At 44.3% G+C, this 24,285-nt stretch overlaps 1 protein-coding gene across 6 annotated transcripts in view; it reads left to right on the top strand.

Moving 5' to 3' along the window:
* LOC146798257 (inositol-trisphosphate 3-kinase B-like) overlaps positions 1-24,285 on the top strand; it is an 856,729-nt gene that overhangs the window by 676,091 nt on the left and 156,353 nt on the right. For all 6 annotated transcript variants that reach the window (XM_085625536.1, XM_085625539.1, XM_085625537.1 and 3 more), the window contains one exon: positions 10,272-10,373. In XM_085625536.1, the coding sequence (XP_085481662.1) occupies positions 10,272-10,373 (102 nt within the window). The remainder of the gene's footprint in view (positions 1-10,271; positions 10,374-24,285) is intronic.

The following is a 24,285-nucleotide window of genomic DNA, read 5'->3' as shown; positions in this document are numbered from 1 at the left end:
AATTGTGTGTCCTTGTGTAACGTAACCGGTGCTCATGTAAAGCGCTCCAATACCTTCGGGTTGAGTTCGCGCTATATAAATCTGCAAAAAAAAAAAACACACAAAGCAAACAGTTCTAATTTCAGAAACATTTTGCGGTTGACGAGGAGGAAGCTGATGTCAAAACTTGAATTTAGGTTCCTCAAGCAATTGCCATCACGTCATCCTCTGATCTTATAGGGGTTACAATGATATTATAGTCTCACCCTAGGGCCCTGGGGATGTTACAATCAGTTTGATTTCGATCCCTTAGGGCAGTGATTCTTAACATGGGGTCTGTGTCGCCTACACAGGGGTCCATGACAGTTTACAAAATTAAGTGATTTTAGCAGCTTAAATAAATAAATAAATAAATATATATATATATATATATATATATATATATATATATATATATATATATATATATATATATATATATATATATATATATATATATTATCTACTGGCGGTCGCCAGTAGATAGTTATAGTTAGGACCGTGTTTCCATAGGAAATCCGCAACCTTCTATTTGGAATAACTTTGGCGCCGGTTGACGAATCCTCGCGAAATTTTCAAAATAGGTGGGGCGCTCCGCTCCGCTCCTACCCTGAAAGTCTCGGGGGGATTCGTCAAGCGGGGGCTGAGAAAAAAGGGGGGTCCCAAAACGCATTTTCCCCATGCAATTTTCCATAGGGACCTTTAGTCCAAGGTACAGCCCGAACGGCTGAACAGAATTACTTGAAATTTGGCAGAGAGGTAGTCCTCAGCTCAGGGAAGTGCCTTTTGCAGGCCTGGTGTCAATCTGTTCAGTAGTTCCTGAGAAAATCAAAAGTAAAATCATATATATATGTGGGCGGAGCCTAACCACACATCTCATCCTGAGATCTGATTGGCTGTCAGCACTTCATCCAAGAAGTGTTGGCAGCCATCTTGGGACCAATATACATGGTAGCACGTCATTAAAAAGCATTGCAGTTAATAGAAGGTTTTAAGACTTTAGTTACATTATAAATCATTTGTTGATGGTACCATACTCATTTTAGGAATTGTGGCATGTTCTAAGGTGATTTCACCATGTGAAAAAGCCTTCTGCTGGGATATCATGATTGAGAGAAAAATATTTTCTCATACTTTTCCCACAGAGGTTTGGAAGGTGATCTATAAGCTAAACTGAGAGCTTATTTTCTGTAAATTCACATTATCTTTCTCAGTCATGTGAGAATGAAGTCTGACATTCTCAGTAAAACATGTACATCCAACAAGGGCAGAGACTGTCAGTTGATTCCTTTGTGTTCTACTGCAGCTTCCCAGAGTGTTCCAAAGAACAACTAGAGCGCTAACAGTCCTACTTATGATAAACGTATGGCACACCTGAAGCCATCTTGCTTGGATTAAAGTGGTAACTCTTAAAACATTTAATTTAAAAAGGAACAAAATGAGGGGGTTCATTTTTCCATAACAAGTATGATTAGTGCTGCAGAAAGAAAAACTAGGGCACATTTTGACTTCTGAAATCCTCTTTTATTTCATTAAAAAATTCTGACATGCAGACTGAAACATGCACTTTCAATACCAGCAGCAGTTTTCCCTGGTGAGCAGTAGCTTTACTACAGTGATCTAATGAGCAGAAAGAGTGCTAACATTCAGAATTTATGGCAAATGTGTGACACATCTGAATGCCTTCTTGATGGAATCAAAGTAAAAAACTGAAAGTATTTCCTAATGAGGAGACTGCAGTAAATGAGGAAATTAGGAAACTTCATAACAAATAAGTCTCCCAAGATGGCCACCAGAGACAAAAGAGCCCAAATGTAGCCCAAATATCACCCAGATGTAGCCCAAGTGTAGCCCAATGACAGAATGTCCCAGAGTATTCTTAAAAACAACTAGAGCGCTTACTGTCTTCATTATGACAAAAGTATGGCACACCTGAAGCCATCTTGATTGGAATAAACTGGTAACACTTAAAACATTTAATTTAAAAAGGAAGACAATGAGGGGGTTCATTTTGCCATAGAAATTATGATTAATGCCGAAGAAAGAAAATGAGGGCACATTTTGAGTGACTTCTCAAATCCTCTTCTATTTCATTAAAAAATTCTGACATGCAGACTGAAACATGCACTTTTAATACCAGGAGCAGACTTCCATGGTGAACAGTAGTTTTACTACAGTGATCTAATGAGCAACTAGAGTGCTAACTTTCAGAATTTATGGCAAATGTGTGACATATCTGAATACCTTCATGATGGAATCAAAGTAAAAAACTGAAACCTTTTTCTACTGAGGAGACTGCAGTACATGAGGAAATTAGGAAACTTCATAACAAATAAATCTCCCAAGATGGCCACCGGAGACAAAAAGCCCAAATGTAGCCCAAAATCACCCAGATGTAGCCCAAATATAGCCCAATGACATAAGTGTGCAAAACACTTATTATTTTGTGTTTTTGCAGTGTTATATAGTGCAGACTTGTCAGGTATTGGAGTGCTTTACATGAGCAGTTGTTCATTAGGATACGGTTGAGAGGCAGAGGCCAGGGTCACGGACTCTGAAAATTGAAGGCAGGTAGGAGGGTGCAAAGGCAACAATTTAACCACACTGAGCAGGCAGGAAGGGCCGTGGCAGCACAACAGACTATGGAGGGCAGTGGAAAGGGGGGCAGGGGCAACAAACCAACAATACAAGACTTGCAAGAGAGGCTGTGGCAATGTAATAGACCATTGTGGGCAAAAGGAAGAGGCAATGGTAGTACAACCATACATGCCAACAGACCCGATTCAGCCAGGAAACGTCCAATGTTTTTAAGCTCAAATGGGCTTTATTTGATCTGTCTCCTGTCTACAATCTCCTCTTTTTCAATGTAACTCAAAGGGGAAAATAAATACCCCAGTTTTTTTTCAAAATCTCACTCTTACCAAGTTCAAAATGTTCGCAAGTATGGTACACTGGATCATGGAAGGAAATGGGGTAGGGACATGGACTTGGATAACAGAGGACAGGAGGGACATGGAGAGGTGCACCAAACTGACCCTGCAGGGCAGGCATCAGGGTTTGCAGCAGCACAATACACCACACAGGGCATGCGGGACGGGAGTGCAGTACAACAATCCATAGAAAGCAAGAGGGAGGGGACAGGACCATGCACATGGACAACAGAGAACAGAGGGGCAAGAGGCAATGGTAGCTAGCTGACCATAATGGACAGACAGGAGAGAAAGCTGCAGCATAACAGACCATAAAGGGCAGGAGGGAAGGATCAGGGGCATTACAATGGAACAGACAAGCCAGGAGGGAGGGAGTAGGGGTCTGCACATGTAAACAGAGGGCTGGGGGCAAGGGGGCAGGAGCAGCAAGATAGCCATGGAGGTCAGGCAGGATGGGCACTAGAAGCAAGACACACCATGAAGAGCAACAGTGAGACTGTGATGGCATACACACAGACCATGGAGGGAAGGTGGGAGGGGGCCAGGGGCAGCTAACTGACCACACAGGGAAGGTGGGAGGGGCCATGGCAGCACAGAAGACCATGCATGGCAAGTGGGAGGGTTAGTGGCAGCACAATGGCTATGATGGGCAAGAAGGAGGGTGCAGGGGCATGCACAAAGGATGATGGTGGATAGAAGGGAGGGTCAGGACCTGTGCACAGACAAGAAAGTTCAGGGGAAGGGGCCTCACAACAGACTGCACGGGGCAGGCAGGAGGAGCAGTTGCAGCACAACAGACCAGGGAGGGCAGAAGGGTGTGGCAGTACAATGGACCATGTAGGACAGGAGGAAGAGGATAGGGGCATGGCATGTGGACAGGCAGGGTGGAGGTGGCAGGGACAGGTTACAGTCATCTGACAATGCTAGGCAGGTGGGAGGGGAGTGGCAGCTCAACAGAACACTCAGAGTAGATAGGAGTGGCAGGTCCATGGAACATGGTGGGCAAAAAGGATGGAGCAGGGGCATGCACAAAGACATCGGAGGGCAGGGGGAAGGAGAATAGGGGCAGCAAGCTAAGCACAGAGTTTAAGCAGGAGGTCAATGATGGGGCATAGAATTGGGCAATGGAGGGCAGGAGGAGGGGACTGGTACATCATACTAAATTGAGGGCAGTGGCAGCACATCAGACCATGCATGGCAGGAGGGAGGAGGCTAGTCCATGGATTCACACAACAGAGGATAGGGAGGAGGGGGATGGGGCAGCAAGCTAACTGTTCAGAGAAGGCGGGTATTAGGAACTTTATTGTCTTTAAAACGTGTGTCTGTGCGAACTACTAAAAATATGAACAAGTATGCAGCATAATCTCACTTTTATTCAGGAAGAAGAGGACGTTTGTGACTGTGACTCCGGGCTCACTTGGCAGAAACACCCCCTGACCCTCCACCCCCTATCGCAAAATGTAATGCCCGTGAAAAGGGTAGGTGAACACAGTGTTATATAGAACATAGTCCTGAGAGCACGGTTGAACATGAAAACTAGATATAGTGTATGGTATAAACTATGCACCAAAAAGTGTGATATAAGATGAACCGGGCGTGAAATATAATATGCAATACATTGTGCGCAATGACAGATTCATTGGAGAGCGCGAGATAGCACAGGCACTAGCGCGTGCTATGCGATGTGCGCCTTGGAGTGTAATATGCACAGGGCAGTGTTGTGTAACCTAACTAGTCTCTAAAGTTGTAATATAAAATATGTGCTGGGGAGTGTAACGTTGCATATGCACTGTGACAAAGATATGGATCCCAGATTGTAATATGTATGGCATAGCACTGTGCGTTATAACATAGGCATCGAGGAAGGCACGTTAGATGGGGCAATATAACCCGTGCGAAGACAAGTGTGGCATGACATATTCACGGGGTGGTGTTACAGTGCACATGGGCTAGAGAGTGTCATAGCATATGCACTAGTTGGTGGAATACAACACAGAGGTGTGTGGCACTCGGCAGGCAATGGTGGGTGTAACACAGCATTGGGCTCTGCCAGGAGCGCGCTGTGACTCTCAAGTGATGTTCGTCACCTTTCCAGAGAGTAAAATAAAAAGTATTACACATACGGCAGTGGATGTGTGTTTTATTAACCGTGAGGGGGGTTTCTTACATAGTTTTGGTCGAATTTTTGTCGAATCCCCTTTGAATGGCTTGGTGTGCATGTGTATTAAATGTGCCTGTCAATAGCTACCCATGTTTGTATAAATAAACGACAAGGGTGTCTACCGGGATTAGGCACGGTAGGGCATCAGACATGTCAGAGCTTCACTAGTGGTGTAAATACATTCCACATGGATTCATTGTATGCATAGTCGCCTTTTAATGAATATCACTCAAATCGTCATGGTGATAGGTACGTACAGTTTGTCCAGCATGTCCTAGGTGTGTCTATAAATATATATTTTTTTAAAATAATAAAAAACAGTGGCCGGCCCTGGGGATTGGGGTAAAAAAAATATAATTAGGAGACAGGCCCTGGGGGATGGGGTCATCAGGGCCAATAAATTAGAATAAGAAGGGGAACCACACAGCCCTCCTTCTTAAAAAATTAAAATAAATAAAAGACTGGCATCTTGCCGGAGGCCACGCCCCTCCTTGCAGCACTCTGCAAACGCGCCCCCTGGCGAGTTGTAAGTTGGGGAATTAATTCCTCTTCAATACTGAGGGTCCCTGAGGGCCAACTAGCCCAACAGGCATCTCCAGTATGCGCCAGGGAGCTGCGCTGCAGACAGGTGTTCTGAGGCCAAGCCCCTTTTTACACCTCTCTGCAACGCAGCTCTGTGGCGCTTACTGGAGGTACCTAGTGGTCTAGTTTGACCATAGGGACCCTTAGGATTCAAGGGGACTTAATCTCTCAACTTAGAACAGCCACAGGGCGCGTTTACACAGTGGTGAAGGGAGGGGACGGGGCCTGAGGTGACGTGTGCAAACACGCACTATGGCACGTTTTAAATTGGGGATATAATTTCCCTTCAATACTGAGGGCCCCTGGGGGCTAACTAGCCCACCAAGTGCTTCCAGTAAGCGCCACTGAGCTGCATTGCAGAGAGGTGGTCCAGGCTATGCCACTTTTTACACCTCTCTGCAACGCAGCTCTGTGGCACTTACTGGAGGTACCTAGTGGGCTAGTTGGACCCTAGGGACCCTCAGGATTCAAATGAACTTAATCTCCCAACTAAAAACGGACACAGGGCGTGTTTACACAGTGGTGAAGGGAGGGGACGGGGCCTGAGTTAACGTGTGCAAAAACGCCCTGTGGCCTGTTTTAAGAGGTAGTTTTAATCCCCCTGCCCTATTATATACTAGGGGCTTACAGAGGAGGTCATGCTAATCACAGGGGGACCCCAACGCATAATGTTCCCTAGTGTATGTAGGTGTTTTCACTGTATTCTAAGTGTCTTTTAACATAGCACTGGCTCTAAGACTGGTTAGTCAGACTCAGTTACCACCAGTATCCGTCTGAAAAAGTTGAGGGTACAGGATGATTTTGCAACAAGAATTCTTTCTGCTCTTCTTTTTGTTCTTTCTGCACGTTATCCTTCTTCCTGCACTTTTCTTCGTCTTTGAGGACTTCTGTTGCTTCTTTCTGCACTTCTTTTTTTTCTTTCTGTGCATTTTTTCTTCTTTCTTCACATGTCCTATCTCTGTAGGCATAGTTAGAAATTAGCATTTAAAAAACCTTTGAAATTCACAGAAAAAACCATAGGTTTCAGGGGTGTTATAGTTAGCTGGACTTTTCACTTGTACAAAACCATTGAAATTCCCCCGTTATAGTTAGTTCAGCTAACTATAATTCGCGCGCCCGCAATGCACTGCTGATGACGTCACATATTACATCACTCATGACATGGTCAGTGACATCACTCATGACATCACTGATGACATCTCAAATGACATCACTGATGACATCACTGATGACATCATCCTTGTGATAGAGTGGCAGACCTCCTCTCACCCTAATATAACCTTTGATACACACATTCAAAAATAGAGACTAAAATTTTCAAAACAATGGACATACCAATACCAGTTACAACAACCTCTTCAGTAATTCTAAGATCCACATGCACATCCACTCATTCACCAACAGTCCTATACAGTCACTCATACATGTACTCACTCATCATATGTACTCATACACCTATACATCCTGTTACACAATGCCACTCATCCATAGAGTTACTCACACACATAGTCACTCATGCTAATAAAGAATCAAACATACATTTACTTGCATATACAGTTATACACACACCACCACACTTACTTCTACGGAAACTTACACATACTTAGTCTTTTAAACAATCACTTATAGAAACACATACTTTTATTCATACAGGAACTCTTTCAATCTCTCACTCTCACATATACTCACTTATATACACCAATAGTCACATATACTAGTTTAAAACATATGTAGTTACTCATAAAGACACAATTGAGACAGTCATTCACTCACTAACACACCCATACACACACTCATCCACCTATACAGTCCTGCACACATGCTGTCTTCAACACATACAAACAGTGAGTCACTCATTCATGCACCTATGCACTACGTAATACCCCCCACCGAACCATCCAGACACTCAGACTGATACTCAAAAAATCAACTAATAACCTATATAGACACCCATGTAGCTACTCACCAACCCATGCAGCCACTTATACACAAAGTGAGAGACTGATACAGATATTTACATATTTAAACATTACTCACTAAGCCATGTATTCACTGTGATACACTTAATCAGTCAGTTACACAATCAATTTTTCAAAAACAAATCATCCATTTAGACACTTATATACCCATTTATTCTTCCATTGACCTTGAGATATACATATATAAAACATATTTAATTTTCAGAAAAACAGACATTCACTGGATGATGTCATCAGTGATGTCATCAGTGATGTCATTTGAGATGTCATCAGTGATGTCATGAGTGATGTCACTGACCATGTCATGAGTGATGTAATATGTGACGTCATCAGCAGTGCATTGCGGGCGCGCGAGTTATAGTTAGCTGAACTAACTATAACGGGGGAATTTCAATGGTTTTGTACAAGTGAAAAGTCCAGCTAACTATAACACCCCTGAAACCTATGGTTTTTTCAGTGAATTTCTGAGGTTTTTTAAATGCTAATTCCTAACTATAACGTGCCTGAAACCTATGTTTTTTTCTGTGAATATATATATATATATATATATATACATAAAAAAAGCTAAAGGTAAAATTGAAAATGGTATGTTGTGATTTGTGTGTTTGATGTATACTTGTTTCGGTACTTTTGTTTATTGTTTTGAGGTTCAAAATGAAAAAACTGGTTTTGTGGAAATCCCCGACTCCTAGTAGTGATTCATGGGAAGTCCACATAAGTCAAAGGATTAGGAACTACTACCTAAGGGCTTTCTAGAATGGAATCTATGGCACCAAGATACTGGCAAGATGGACTAATCCACACCTTTACACCTCACACACTTAGGCAGAGAACAGTTTACAATAGCAACAGAAATCCTCTTTTCCTTAGTGTAAGGGATGTAACATTAACATGGGCGCCACTCCTTACATTGCTCTTGTTGATCAAGTCTTAAATAGAAGCGAGTCTGAAAATATATTTTTTTAGACTTCATCAATAGGACATTTTAAAGTGCCAGACTTCTCAGTAAAGTCAGCATGAACAGTGCTGTAGCACAACATTCTTGCCTGTGGGTCCAAGTTGTACTCCAGGGAAACGTCAAGGTTTCTCATCTGGGCCAGCCTCTGTTCTTCAATACTGTGGCTCTTGAGGCCCTAACATTTATCTCAAACAGAATGCCTGCAATTTGGTGAATTCAAGACAGTGTTAATCCTCAATTTCATGAGGCAATGTGTTCCTGCGTAAAGGCACCTCCCTACATATCAGTAAATACAGTCCATTAAATGAACGGGTCCACTCAATAACTGAGTTCTAGATCAGCAGAATAGGTTACAGGTTTATAACAAAATTCTGAAGTAATATAGCCCTATTGCCCATCGTAGCTGGCTATACCGGCCATCGGCTCAGGCCTTTAACAAGGGAGCAGGACTTTAATAGCCGGTATAGCCCAGCTACTAAGGGCTATAATGCTATTAGAACATTTTGCCACTAGAGGGCAGAATGTTCTAACAAATATAACAAAGGTCTCTGGGAGCCTGAAGGGGTTTAAATCCCCTCGAGCTCTGAGATGCCTTTGTTTACAGCAATAGCTGTGAACAAATACAACGTGGAATGTCGTTCTGCGGGCTTTTACGGGCCCGTAGAAGCACAAAGCACTCCATTGTATTCAATAGAGTGCTCCACATTCCAATGTTCTAATACAGAGTAAGTGCCTTTAAACCTCCCAGTAAAAAAATTCAATACAGAGAAATGCAAAATCAAAAACTAGTCTAAGTCCAAAGTGGGAAGCAAAATCAGGAGAGAAACGGACAGCATCACTAGTAGAACAGGGAAGGCTTCTGGCTCACCCCGAAAATCAAGGGTTTTATACAGTATTTGTGCAAATGATATCATCAGAACTGCAAACATCACTGTGGTGTGAGCAAATGTATAATTTTATCAACAATTCAGAGCACAGTAAAATTAAACGCTTTATTGGCTTAGCACCTAAACACAGTTCCACTAAATGAATAATTATTCTGCCCCTTCTATGCTAATGTAATCTGGCGATGGTAGGACAAACTAGTTATATAAACAGTGTGTTACATGAATGAATAGGGCACAGTTATATAGGGGAAAGATCTTGAAGAGATAGTTTATGTTTCGTGATTGAGTCGTGGAAAGTTCATTGAAAACAGCACGAACAATGAAAATAGAAATAAACAAATAATGATGTACTTGACTACCTGGTGCGGAAGCGACAGGCAGTGGGATATGTAGGTCAGAAGGAACATGCATAACTAGCGTGACATCCATCTTTAACAAGTTAGTGACTATGCCAAAATTGAGACAAAGTTGACAAGTATCAGAAAAAAACACTTCCACACATCATAGAGAATTTGTGTAAAAGACAACAGTACCATACCAGTGTGTAAATATGTAACCAAGGGTGAAAATACATTCTGCACATTGTTGTTAATGAAGGAAAAATATATACGCACAAAAATCCCTTATAATACTTTCCTCTTTTGATTGTTTTATCACCCACTAACTGAATGGAGGTTCTTTGAAATGGCACTCAGATCATGTAAGTATTACATGAGAGGCACAGTACTGACACGTAATATGGCATGTTTCCCACAGATGGAAGGTGGCAGCGTGCAGAGGGATTTTAAAAAGACCAGAAGCAAGGAGCAGATCGTTGAAACCTTTTTGGCCTTTACCCGACGCAGAAAGGATATTTTGGTAAGATAATGTGTCCCCTGAAACAGTGAAGCGAAATAATGGTTTGAAAACTGTTATTTTTAAATGGATACATTTGCAGTGTTAATTTTTTAGTGTTGTTTGGTAGGTGTCTTGGCTAAGGTGAGACAATCTTATTTTCCAGAACTACTGGTAAATTGAAAGTGAAGGTCAGTCTAGTGGGTCTGGCAATGCCGTAGTGTACCGCACCAAGTGCATTACTGTGGCAAAATGCATTTGTGGTACTGTCCCTAGGCTAAGTCATAAAGGTTCTATCCTGCCATTTCAAGGCGTAATATTGGCAAGTAGTTTTGGACTACACTATTTTTCGTACCTCAAAATTGACCAAACCCACACATAATATTTAATTCACCTGGGATGAATTGGACTACAGAATTCACCCACATTTCTCCGCAGTCGAACCTGATAAATGATCAGATATCATAGTTTAGGCAATTCTTGTGAGTCTTAAAAAAGAAGTCCCAGGGAGAACCCCAAGACTTACCCAAGCAGTCCACAAACGGGCAGTTTTCGTGTTTCATAAGTTTCCCCTGCAACTCGTTTTGTTAGTGATAGCCACATAAACTACCTAAAGCTGCTCAATCTAGTCACCTCTCTGTTCCCTTTTCTTCATTTGAAGGCGTAAGTGAATTTTGCTGAATTTTATTAGAACGTACTTCTGCATACCACTGAATAAAAAGAGAATCTACCAGTATTAGGACCAAATGACTGGCTTAGGTGTCTGACAAGAAATTCTGCTTAACAGTAATAATAGATAACTGAACAAACATTGACATAGCCACTCGTACTCACCGATGGCTTTACCAATATGTTTTAGTTTTGTTTTATATTAGTGTGATTGCTATTTAGTATGTTTAAAAGTTTAAGGGTGTAAAGGGGTGTTGAGTGAAGTTTTGAAAATTCAATGTATACAGAAGGAGCATACAATTATTATAATTTTCTCCACAAATAGTTATCGAAGTCCATAAATAATCCAAGTTCCAATGCAAGTTTCCTTGTTTACTTGTCTTTATTGACACTTATTCATCTCAGTTGACACTTGTTCCAATATCTTCACAATACAGATCAATCAGAAATTTCTATACAGCCAGCCTACGCGGTTCGTCCCCAATGGGACATCATCAGAGTTGTTAAAAGAAAACGCACTGTAAAAATCCATTCTACATAAAAAGTAAATATACAAACTTAAACTAAGTACCACACTGTTGATGAAACGTGCTCAATTCCATCTGCATATAGAACAATCTAAGATTTATAGCACAAGTGTTTCCCCTTATTTGTGAAATAGGTAACCGTGTCCTAACAAATCACCTACAATAGCATTCTCAATTTGTCTGCCTATATAACATTCTATTTCGATCCAAATTTTAAAATGTTACCAATTTGAATTCACCTTACATAGTTTTTTACCCACGTAGGCTGGCTGTATAGAAATTTCTGATTGATCTGTATTGTGAAGATATTGGAACAAGTGTCAACTGAGATAAATAAGTGTCAATAAAGACAAGTGAACAGGGAAGCGTGCATTGGAACTTGGATTATTTATGGACTTCGATAACTATTTGTGGAGAAAATTATAATAATTGTATGCTCCTTCTGTATACATTGAATCTTTTGTCAGATGACTTTTGGGCGGTGGCTCATTAGAAGTGAGCATTAAAAGTGGTTCTGAATATTCACCCCAGAAATAATCACTTAGAATACTCACCTGTGCACACGAGTTCTGACGCTCACCGCTCTTACATGTTGGTTTGAAGTTTTGAAAAGTGGAGTACAGTGTAGTGTTCTGTAGTAGTGTGTAGTTTAGTAGTGTAGAGTTGAGTTGAGTGGTAGGGTGAGTTGTCGAGTGGTGGGTAATTTTGTGTTATGTATTATAGGGAGTATAGCGTTGTATAGCGAAAGGGTGTAGTGTTGAGAGCAGTTGATTGTTCGAGTGGAGTATAGTGTTTGAGTGGATTATAGTGTCAAGTTGTATAGAATGTTGTAGATTGGTGTAGTGTAGAGTTGTGTGGTGTAAAGGGTGTTGTGTAGATTGGAGTAGAGTGTTGTAGAGTAGAGTGGTTTAGAGTGGGGAAGATCGGGAGTGTGTAGAGGTATAGAGTGGAGTGGTATAGAGTGTAGTATTGTAGCAAAATGTAATGTTATGGAGTAAAGTACAGTGGTGTAGAGTTTATTGGCTTTGAGTATAGTGGAGTGGCGTAGAGTAGATTAGTCAAGGCTGAGTTTTTCTAAACAAAAGTGCTATGATGCGGCCAATGCTGGCCATGTCATAGTGGCATTTTCTTTTATTACTGGTGGTAAACATCTGAAAGGGGAGAGCGTGCAACACAGAAGTTGTAGATGCCTCCCACCCCACCCTCAAACAAGTCATTAAGAAAAAACAATATCACGTTGCAACAAGATGGGCAGCAGGGCGGTGGTGTGGATGCAACAATGCGGACAGGAGGGTGGAGGGTAAAAACTACAATGTGGGAGGGAAGGGCAGGGGCATGGGATCAACAATGTAGGATGGGAGGGTGGCAGGAGTAGATGCAATGTAGGATGGGAGGGTGGCAGGGTGGGAGTGTAGGGGTGGAAATAACAATGCAGGACAGGAGGGTGCGGCAACATGTCAGGCAAGAAATATTGTGGGGTGGGAGTGCAAGCAATAATGCAAGACTGGCAGGTAGGATGGGGCAAGCACCACAGAAGAGGAGAGTGGGAAGGGGCAAGCAACAACACAGATGGGAGGGGTCATACAACAATGGGCAAACAAAACAATACAGGACAGGAGTGTGCGAGGGCGCACGGAACAACTCTGAGTGAGGGGGGCATGCAAATATGTACACTCTGGTGGAGGTAACGCAACTGAAAGATTCGCTCCTAAATTGCGAACATTTCAAGGTCTTTGGGGAGGAAGCAGTGCTTGGGCAGTGCTCTAAGAGACAGACAAACACACAAAGAGGACATAAAGCAGTACCGTGCTGACTAAAGAGAAGCATGGAAATCATAGTGACAGTAAAACCAGCCAATGGTACGCAAGGGGCATAATTTTGAACCATGTCTGACACCTCCACAACTAATGAGGGACCTACGGAGGCCTGTGTTGACATACTTCACCCCTCATCAGGAGTATTAGGCATTATAAAAATGCAATGCAATGTATGTGTCACTGTTTTGCATGGGAAACCCGGAGCTGGTCCGATTGAACAAAAAGTTTCACATCACCAATTTACATTTCTGCTTCAGTGACCCTCTGGTAGATTGTGGCCACTTCGCGGCTTTTTTCCCTTCATTATCCTGCCCCGGTAGCCTGCACCTTCACTTTGCAGATGTCTTACACTCAGCTGTGTGACTTTGCCCTGCACGTTTTAACCACACTTTGGGTTCCTTGGGTCCACTTAGACATGAGTCCGCTGTCCCTTTGACCGCTCGGTGCATTCAAGCGGCCTTAATTAATGCACGGTCCATGGTTAAACATGCTCCTGACATTTTGAATTGTTGGTGGATAGTCAGTTAGATCTGTTATTCATAGCAGAGACATGGCTTAACGAGTTCTCTGCTCCTGTTATTGCCATGGATATTCCTGTGGGGTATAAAATTGCCAGGGTCGACCATAAAATAGGCAGAGGAGGTGGGGTTGCGGTAGTATTTAGGGAAAATTGGATTCTCATGCAGGTTGAGTCTCATGACATCATGGAGGGGGAAGCTTTGGACTTCTCCCTCACCATCTCCCCGCATTTTTTATTGGGGGTCACGCTGCTTTATCGCCCCCCGGTCCTTCTAGTTCTTTCCTGAAAGCCTTTGATGATGCCATTGTGCCTAGAGCTCCGCATTACTCCAATTACTTGCTTCTCGGGGACTTTAACATTCATTTGGACTGTGGTGAGGCTCCTGACACAAAGGATCTGATGGACTCTTGGACTCTTTTGATCCTGCCCACCTGACTCAATGGATTAAATCCCCATCACACACTGGGGTGCATATCATCGATGTGGTCTGTTCCAACTTTTCCTTGGTTGTTCAGGACCCTCTCCCTGTTCCCTGGTCCGATCATTTCCTAGTTTTATTCTCATGGACCATCAAGCCTTCTTACCCGCCCACGAGGACACTGGAGGTCAGACCTCATCCTCGTATTGAGCCTGATGCCCTGGGCAGAGTTCTGACAGATACTCGCCGTTATTTCTGGGGTCTGTCAGAAGCTGTTGATGGTTTTAATAAGTGGATTTCAAGAGCAGTGGAACATTTTTCCACACCCTCGGTCTATAAAAGAGCTAGAAATTCACCCTCCCAACCCTGGTTTTCGGACGAATTAAAAGAACTAAAAGAATCTTGCAAAAAGCTTGAACGCTGTTGGAGACGAACCTACTGCCCGCTGGCAAAAATAGTTCTTAGGAAGGCGCAGAATAGCTTTTACTCCATGGTTAAGAAGGCCAAAGGCCATTTTTATGCTGAGAGCGCATTGCTCAATCTAAAAACAATTCAAAGACAATCTTTGCCATCGTTCAAAGTTTCCTGACACCACGTTCAGAACTAATGGCCGCACCCGCTTCTAACTCCTGGTGTGAGCAGTTATCGGGCTTTTTTATTGATAATATCCTCACTATCCAGGATAGCTTTGGGACGGCTCCGCAGGTGCAGGTGATCCACCCGCTTCAGACAGCTCCAAACTTAGATCCAGCTCGCTCGCACATGTCAGTGTTCGCCCCATTCCGCTGTCTGGTACTTTGGCTATCCTTAAATCTCTCAAATCAGGATCCCCAGTGGATCCCTGTCGAGCCAGGTTGCTGGCTGCAGTGGCAGAGGTAATCAACCCTGAAGTAAATAATATTATTAACCTGTCACTCGAAACCGCTATGGTTCCTTTCGAGTGGAAACAGGCAAAACTCCTCCCCCTGTTAAAGAAACCTTCACCTAATCACGCTACCCTGGCTAGCTACCGACCAATCTCACTTCTCCCAGCTGTGGTGAAGGTGTGTGAGAAGGCCGCCCACAAGCAGCTCTCTGGATTTGGATTTGGATGCGGATTTATAAAGCGCGTAGCTACCCTCGGGCGTCCCAGCGCTGTTTAGTCAACCTATTGATCCGGCGGGAGGGGAGGAGGAATGGAGAGTTTATGGGAAGAGCCATGTTTTTAGTAACCTCCGAAAGGCAAGTAGGTTGTTTTCTCCTCGGATGGGGAGTGGAAGGGAATTCCACAGTTTTGGAGCATTGTAGGAGAACAGTCTCTGAGTTTGTTGAGACTTCTGGCGCCCTCCACCCAGCCCAGTCAGGCTTCAGGGCCTTACACAGTACTGAAACGGCCCTGGTCGAGATGGCGGAGGCTATTAGAGAATGCCTTGACGCGGGCGGCAGAGCGGCTCTGGTGCTACTAGACCTCTCTGTCGCGTTTGACACGGTACCGCACCGCCAACTCTTGGCTCGGCTGTCTAACATCGGCATCTTGGGTCAGGTGTGGGAGTGGATAGAATCCTTTATGGCTAATAGAATACAGCAAGTATGGCTGCCTCCATTCTCCTCTACACAGAGAAGCTTGACCATGAGAGTTCCTCAGGGCTCAACTTTGAGCCATCTTCTCTTTAATGTGTACATGACGCCGCTTGTCTATCTGGCGGAGGAGCTGGGTGCTAAAATCATAGCCTATGCCAATGACACCCAGCTCCTCTTCACGTGGAAGAAAAACGATCTGTCCCCCGATGCTGCCAAAAACTGCCTTACGGAAGTTTTCAAGTGGTTAGCACAGGCCCTGCTTAAATACAATGAGGGTAAATCTGAGTTGCTCCTCTACGGGGGTTCCCTCTGCATTTTAGAGAAGACCTTTGGCCCATGGGCTACCCCTTGCCTAAATCTATGGGGAGTCTGGCTAAAAATCTGGGGGTCTGGTTTAGTGAGGACCTCAGATTTTTACCGCAGATTAACAAACTAGCCGGGGTGTGCTTCGGCACACTGAAACTTTTGAAGCGATTTCTGCCCCTACTACCCAATACGGCTACAGAAATGGTGACCCGCGCTCTCATTCTTTCGCGTTTGGACTATGCCAATGCGCTTTACATCGGACTTCCTATTTATCTGATAAAAAAGCTTCAGATTGTTAAGAACGCGACTGCCAGAGCATTACTGGGTATGCCTTTTAGGTCCAACTCCAAACAGTTGCTACGGGAGCTGCACTGGCTTCCTGTGGATCAGCGGGTGCTGTTAAAGGCCCTTACACTTGCCCACGGTGCTCTTTATAAAGCGGGGCCTCTGTATTTGAAGAGACTTTTTGATTTCCATGTGCCGCCTAGGCATCTTCGCTGTACGGGGGAATGCCTCGCTGTTATACCAAGGTACCGTCTTGTCAGAACGGGAGGCAGCTCCCTCTCAGTTAGAGCAGCTATGGTCTGGAATGTTCTGCCTTTTGAGCTTCAGAACATCGGCGATCTCAGGCTTTTCAAAAAGCAGCTCAAAACTTTGCTTTTTAAGTAACTTCGTTAGCCCCGGCCTCCGTCCCTCTGTCTCTTTTTCCTTGGTTTCCGCGCCGGGACACTACCAAGTATCCGTGCGCGCTATAAATCTGGTTTAACATAACATAACATAACGCTTGTCTGATAAGCGGATGGGGGAAGGGACTTTGTGCTGGCAGATCCATATACACTCCCTGTGCCGGCTCCAGCGGGCTAGCGACAAGAAGAGGCTGCAAAGTAGCCTCTGGCAGGGCTCTTTCTAGTATGGCAGGCAGATGCAATTATCAGACATCAAACAGCCTGGACACGGATGACTCGTTCTGCTGTTACTTATGTCCTGCTCATGTACATGAACATGCGCGTGCATGTGTGTTTATGGGCCTGTGTCTGCACCTGTGTGTGTGTATGTGTATGTGCATGGGCGCATGTGTGTGTATGTCTGTGCATTGTATTTTAGGACTGTGAGCCACCTGTACATTTGTAACTGTGTGTGTGTGTTTCTCTGCAGGAGAAAGTAGCGCTTTACATGTTAGTTGGCTGTGTGAACAGGATGTTGTGTGTGTATCTTCAAACAAGACTTAAAAATAATGAGATTTGGTGAGAGAAAATATTAATGTTATACAAACTAAGTTGCAACAAAAACGAGGAGTCCCATTTCAGAGTATTAGGTGCTACCCAACAATGTAAAACGCTGCTTTGGATAAAATGGATACTCAGGAGTTTGGAAATACTTTTTGCCTGGCAACTTTAAGCAAAGATGCTTCAGGAGCACATTGTAGGTGCGCACTGTCTTTTGAAGGTCCACGCTGACACATGCGCAATATTGACTGAAAGGTGAGCTTGTAGGACTAGCCTTTGCCCCTATGTGCCCTGGTTGAACGGGTAGCCAGCCTTATGCCGACAGACCTGGTTCTACGGTCCCGAGGAGCCCCTACTGCCCAAACATTTCTGCCTCAACATCCATGTTTTTTAAATGAGGACAGCTAATAGGGGTGGAAGTTGAGGGTTGACATTGGAAAAATAAATCAAACTATTCTAAGCAAAAAGAAAAGTTTGCTGAGGAGAGTGGGGTGAGTTGGGGGAATAATAAAGATGTCGTACTTTCAGGAATTTCTGTGGGTTTGCACACAACAGCTGTCAATCAGGTCCTGTGGAAGAAAGTGTAGTGGATGAGATATGCAAAAAAAAATAATGCAGTAAAGTTAAATTCGGTTTACTGCATGCAGGATATGAAGAAAGACAAAGGAGAAGGATGGTAAAATGAGAAGAAGAAAAACACAAACCATGCTTGCCAAGAAGTTTCCCCATTTCTCTTCATTGGTTTGCAGTTGAGAATCATTGAACACCTCTGCTGTGAATGATACCGTCCAGGATCCCTTTGCTTTCCTTTCCCTCTTTGATTTTTTTAGGTCTCGCAGACCTATCGGTGCAGCGCGCATGCGCTGCTCCCTCTGCGAGGCATATTGTAGTAGGGTATGTTTTAAAAGTGGGGGTGAAGCCCTGCTCCTATTTTTCATTGGCTGGTGTCAGCGTTTATGGCTTTCGATTGAAAATGAGGCTTCTTTGTTACCGCCCTGTCTCCTTTTGGGATGGCTCATCCGGACTGGATCTTTTACTTGCGACGTTATACAGTCTCCTTTAATTAGTTGGAAAGCACTTTTTTCCAGCTTGTTTACAATGGCGTTGGGCTGCTGGCCAGCGCTCTCCCTCCACCGCTGAGTTCTGCCAGATGTTACCACCCACTTGAACCGGAAACTTTCTACGTGCAGCCTGTCTCCACCGCTCGCTAGTGTTACTGCTGGCTCTGCTCGGGAGGAAGCGAGACTGCCGCTGCTACAGACACGACGTCAGGAAGAGCCTTTCCCCGAACTGTGGCCGCCGGTGCCGGCAATGCTGCCTGCTTCCCCAACAGAACCCGCCCTGGGTGGGGAGCATTAGGGCGCTGCTGCCTCCTTACTCCAGCCTGGGCGGAGGAGCCATCTGCCGCATACAAATACGCTTCCACCAGAGGAGGTGTCACCTCTGAGGCGGCGCACCCCAATCACGCCCGAGCTCCGGCACAGTGCTTACTCGCTGCTTCAGGAGCGCCTGCTACCCGAACCAGATGATGCAGCCCATCCGCATGTGAAGTGCAGTCTCATCTACGGTAACCCGCCATAACACCCCGAGTCTGGCACGTGCACCAATGATTATAACACTGTCCCGTGTACATACCTCACAGCGTGCAGTCTGGCCTATCCATCTCACAGCGTGGACTGTGCACTATGCTGTATACGCCTCAAAGCGTGCAGTCTGCTCTATACACCTCACAGTGTGCAGTCTGGCATCTACACCTCACAGCGTGTAGTCTGTTTATGCACTCTACAACATGCAGTCTGCCTATGCACTCTACAGTGTGCAGCCTGCCATATACACCTCACAGCTTGCAGCCTGTGTTTATAACCCTACAGCGTGCAGTCTGCTTTCTACATTCTACAACAGACTCTGTCTTGTACACCTCACAGCGTGCAGTCTGCCCTATACACCTCACACCCTGCAGTCTGTCCTTCTACCATATACTTCACCAGCTGGACTTTGAGGCAGGTGAATTGAGTTCCGGTGTGAAGCCCCCCCCCCCACCGCCCATGCCCTGCTTCTCATATAATGTATGTTCACAAGATATGCCAGCGTGATTGTTGCGAAATCTGAAGTCCCCCCTTACAGAGTGCAGTGCGCACCTTCTTATCGCACTGTGTGGTCTGCCCTCTCCTGTACAGTGCTTCACGCACCATCTTCTCGCACTATGTGCAGTCTGCCCTCTCCTGTACAGTGCAGTGCGCACCCTCTTCTCGCACTATGTGCAGTCTGCCCTCTCCTGTGCAGTGCAGTGCGCACCCTTTCCGTGCGTGCAGTGTAGTTTGCACCTCTCATGTCGTACAGTGCAGTGTGCACCCTCCCCTCCCACTATATGCAGTCTGCCCTCCCCTGTACAGTGCAGTGCGCACCTTTTTGCACTATGCTCAGTGTACCCTCCCAACCCATGTACAGAGTGCTGTGCGCGTCCGCTCCTCGCACTGTGTAGTCTGCTCTGTTCCCATACAGTGCTCTGTTGTAGCGTTATTTTGTTTTTACTTTAATGCGGTTCGCGGCACACACTTCAGGGACACCGCGCACGCTGTAATACAATAGGTCTTGCATTTTCCAAACTTTGACCTATTGGACTTGTAAATGACAATGCCTTTTATTATTCCAGGTTTTTTAAACCCATAAATAAAAGGCATTGTCATTTACAATGATAATAGCGCAAAATCTGGCACTTTCGAGACCTATTGCATTGTAAATGTTTGTTCTTTCAGCAATACATTGAGACTCCCTTCGTTTCGATTTCCCGGAAGCAAAATACAAAATCATGCCCAAAAAGATAAAACAAAGAGAATGAGGGTGGTTTCGTTGGACCCTTTAAAGAGGCAATGTCAGTCATGTCCATGTGGGGCCCAGAACTGCTGTTGCAGCGTTTTGGTGAACTTTATGGTGCCTGTTTCTCGTTATGCCTACAAAATATTTGGATACATAAACTGTGAGTTGCATTTTGGGTGGTGTCAAGCATTGTTTTTAAATGCAGGCTAGTGGGATCAGCGTGAATAACTCGTACTGTCTGATACAAACATGGCAGCCATGCACAGTTATGAGGGGCCTGTTAGAGTGGCAATGCAAGTCATGTCCCAGTGGTTTACAGCCGGCACATTGCTTTTCTTCTTTTTTGTTATTTTTTTTTTTATGTTTATTAAAAAAAAATTCCCCTTTTTTACAGAGCACATCGTCATGCTAGAAAACAAAATGTACAGAAAACAACATAAAATTAAAGCCCATGTTAAGATGAAAACACAACCAATTATACACCAAATTTTGCTAGATAGACAAATATCAGTAATAAGTCAATGTACGCACAGTACAATATGAATAAATGAAGTGAAAAAAAGAAGTAACTAGACACGTGTTTCCTGTCTTTCCTTCCAATTATTAATAGGCTCCCATATTCGAAGCCCTAATCTTCTTCCCCTTTTACCCTTCCTTGCATATATCCCTTTCTCAAGGTTATAAACAGAAAGCAATCTAGCCAGCCATTGATGGAAGGTAGGTGGGGTTTGATCGAGCCATGCTGAAGCGAAACAAATTCGCAAAACTGCCATAGCCAGGAACATAAAGTGACATGCTGAATCGTCTGTGCCATCGCCATCTACGCCAAGCAGGATTCTTGATGGTGTGAGGGTGACCTCAATTCCCAGTGATCTCCCTAAGAAAGATTCTATGGCTCTATGGAGTGACTGCAAGTGTGGACAAGTGGCAAAGACGTGCACTAACTCAGCATCTAAACTGTCACAACGAGGGCAAGTGGTGCCCGCTGTAAATTGTTTTATAGTGCTGGGCCTGAAGTGCGGCCGAGCAAAGAATATTGCGCCCTAATTCTAATGAGAGATGGAAACACTTGTGTCCTATCCCACGTTTCTCAGCCCACTTGCTTTCATATTTCCCAAGGTCATCCTCTTTACTCACAATCAGTTCGGCATAAAGTCTTTTGATCGTGCAGCTGGCCTTACCCTCAATAATTTCCATAATTGTATTTTTCCCAAACCCAGCAGATCCGCCCTTTTTGGTTATTAGAATACTCCTGACTTGTAAATACTTTAAAAAGTTTCTTGTCTCGACCCCATAGGCCAACTGGATATCAGCAAACTGGCACATTCTATTCAAGCCCATTAGGTCCCCCACCTTCGTTACCCTGCGCCGGCCCCAGTCTGTAAAGACTGGATCTGCAAATATTTTCCCTGGAAGGGTATGATTCCTGTACAATCGGGTATATGCATTAAACCTCCCTAATCCACATCTTTTCCTAAACGATGTCCATATCTTGTGTGCAGCGATCAGCGATCAGCGTCTTAAACTTGGTTCTTTTAAAATAGCTGGGATCTGTGTATATCTAAAAGGCATTCTCTGCGTCCCCTCCAAGCAATAGCGAGTATATAACTATAGAGCCTAGAGTATCCTCTGATTCGGGCCCTCCACCATCTAAAAGTCCAGACATGTACTGCAAGGCTGCTGCCCAGTAGTACATTTTAAGATCAGGAACAGCCCAACCTCCTCTATCCTTAGGGAGTGCCATATATCGTAGAGCCCTTCTAGTCTTGCCGTGTGCCCATATAAATCACCTGTTCTAGTGTAACGAACCATTTTGCCTCGAATGTGAGTGGGATTGCCCTAAAGAGGTAAAGAAACTTTGGCAAGAGGATCATTTTAATAATATTAGTACGCCCTACTACAGAAAGGTGAAGATTATGCAGTCTATCCAGATCTTTTTTTGCTTTATTTATTATAGGTTCTATTTTCATATCCACCACATTATCCAGATCCGCCGAGATATTAACCCCCAGATAAACTCCAGATTCCACTACTTGAATGTCCGAGCATTCTGCCTTCTCTTTCTTGATTATCTGCGTCTTGGGTCCATTCAGGGCGTATCCAGAAACTCGGCCAAAGCCTAAGGCTTCCAGCAAAACCTCACTTATGGCCTCTGTGGGTGCTGGGGTGAGAATTGCCACGTCGTCGGCATATGCCAGGATTTTACATTCACCACCATGGGTCTTTATAGGGGGAATCCTATCATTCACCTCCAACTTGCGTAGTAAAGGGTCTATATACAATGCGAAAAGCAGTGGCGAACACGGGCAGCCCTGTCTCGTGCCCCGTTTAATCTGTAGGGGCATCGTATATCCAGCATTCACACGGACTCGGGCTGTAGGAACTAAATATAATGCCTGGAATAGCTTTAATGAAGCCCTCTCCACAGCCAGACCATCTTAGAGTTGACCAGAGATAGTCCCAGGAGAACCGATCAAATGCTTTTTCAGCATCCAGTAACATAACTGCCATCGGGTCTCCTGGAACCTCTGTGGCATCAAATAAGGTAATGACTCTACGGATATGCTGCGTCGTGCCTCTTCCTGGAACAAATCCGTGTTGAGTTGTGCTAACCAATGAATCTATAACCTTCGATAGCCTAACTGCCAAAGCCTTGCAGAAGATTTTTGCATCAGAATTCATCAACGTTATTGGCCTCTAAGACCCTGGTTCTGTGGATGGCTTCCCCTTTTTTAGAATAACTACAATATCTGCTCCTGCCCAGGTGTTTGGAACAGATATCCCTAGCTGAGCCTGTTGTACTGTAGTAATCAAGTCAGGGGAGATTACATCCTGAAAAGTTTTATAAAATACTTTCGAGATCTGGTCGGGCCCTGCTGCCTTACCTGACGGTAGGCTCGCCAAAGCGGCAAGAATCTCTTCCGCCTCCAGGGGTGCATCTAGGACTTCTCTATTCTCCTGAGAAAGGTATGGGGCAGAAATATTACTAAGATATGATCGGATTTCCGAGGGGTCTTTTGGTTGTTCTTCGTCATATAGTGTCGCATAAAACTGTCTGAAAACCTCGCGGATTCCATCCGAGTCCGTGAGCAATCGCCCAAAGCCATCAGTAGTCCCTTTAACTTCGCTTAAAGCTGCTTTTTGCCCTGCACGAACTGCTAAAGTGTGGCCCACCCGTTCGCTAAATTCGTAGCACTGTTCTCTTCTTGCTAAGCATGTGGCAGCCACCTTACTGGATATGTTCTCCTCTGCCTCAGCTTTTGCCCTGGCGACTTTAACAGGTGCCTGATCCAAGGGTGCACCTACTGCCGAGAGCAAAGCCAGATCCTCCTCGGCATCTACAAGAGCTTTGGTCAGTTCTGTAACTCTTAATCGCTCCTGCCTTTGTCTAAACAAACTGAAGCTTAATGTCTCTCCCCGATTACCTGTCTTGAAGGCGTCCCAAGAGATTCCTGGGGAAGTACTACCTCTATTAATTTCCCAATATCCTTTAATCCAACCTTTCATATGTCGGACATAATTATCATCCTTAATAATCCCCGCTCAAAGGTCCACATCCGCTCGTGCCTAACTTACCTTGTGGTGTCTAGGGAAAAAACTAGAGGATTGTGGTCAGAGATAATCCGAAGCAATTTTTCAATCTGGGAGTTTGACAACAAACAGTTAGAGACTAAAAAATAATCCAATCTGACACAGACCTTATGAGGGGCAGAGTTGTAAGTAATCCCAGAGTCGCTGGGCTTCAACTTTGTCCAAACGTCTTCTAATGCATTATTCCTTGCTAGACTTAGAATTGCGCGACACACTCTCTTCTTCCGGCCCTGATATCTCGTGGTAGGATCCGGCACATTGCTTTTCATTTGGTTATTTCAGTGTTCTTTAAAAATCCCTTGCTTCCAGGTGGTTAATCTTTTACAATTAGATTGTTCAACTGATCCTGTTTCCCATCAGTTCTTTTAATTAGGACGGCTATTGTCTGTGAGATGGAAACCTGTACATCTAATTTATCTGCCCTGCAGTACTCCGACATCTGCCATGGTATCTAGTGTTTTTTATTTATTTTTTTCCCTGGAATC

This window comes from Triturus cristatus, chromosome 9 (assembly GCF_964204655.1).
Source record: "Triturus cristatus chromosome 9, aTriCri1.1, whole genome shotgun sequence".
Classification (NCBI taxonomy): domain Eukaryota; kingdom Metazoa; phylum Chordata; class Amphibia; order Caudata; family Salamandridae; genus Triturus; species Triturus cristatus.
Note: the sequence above shows the minus strand (reverse complement) of the source record. Positions and strands in the feature narration are given on the sequence as shown.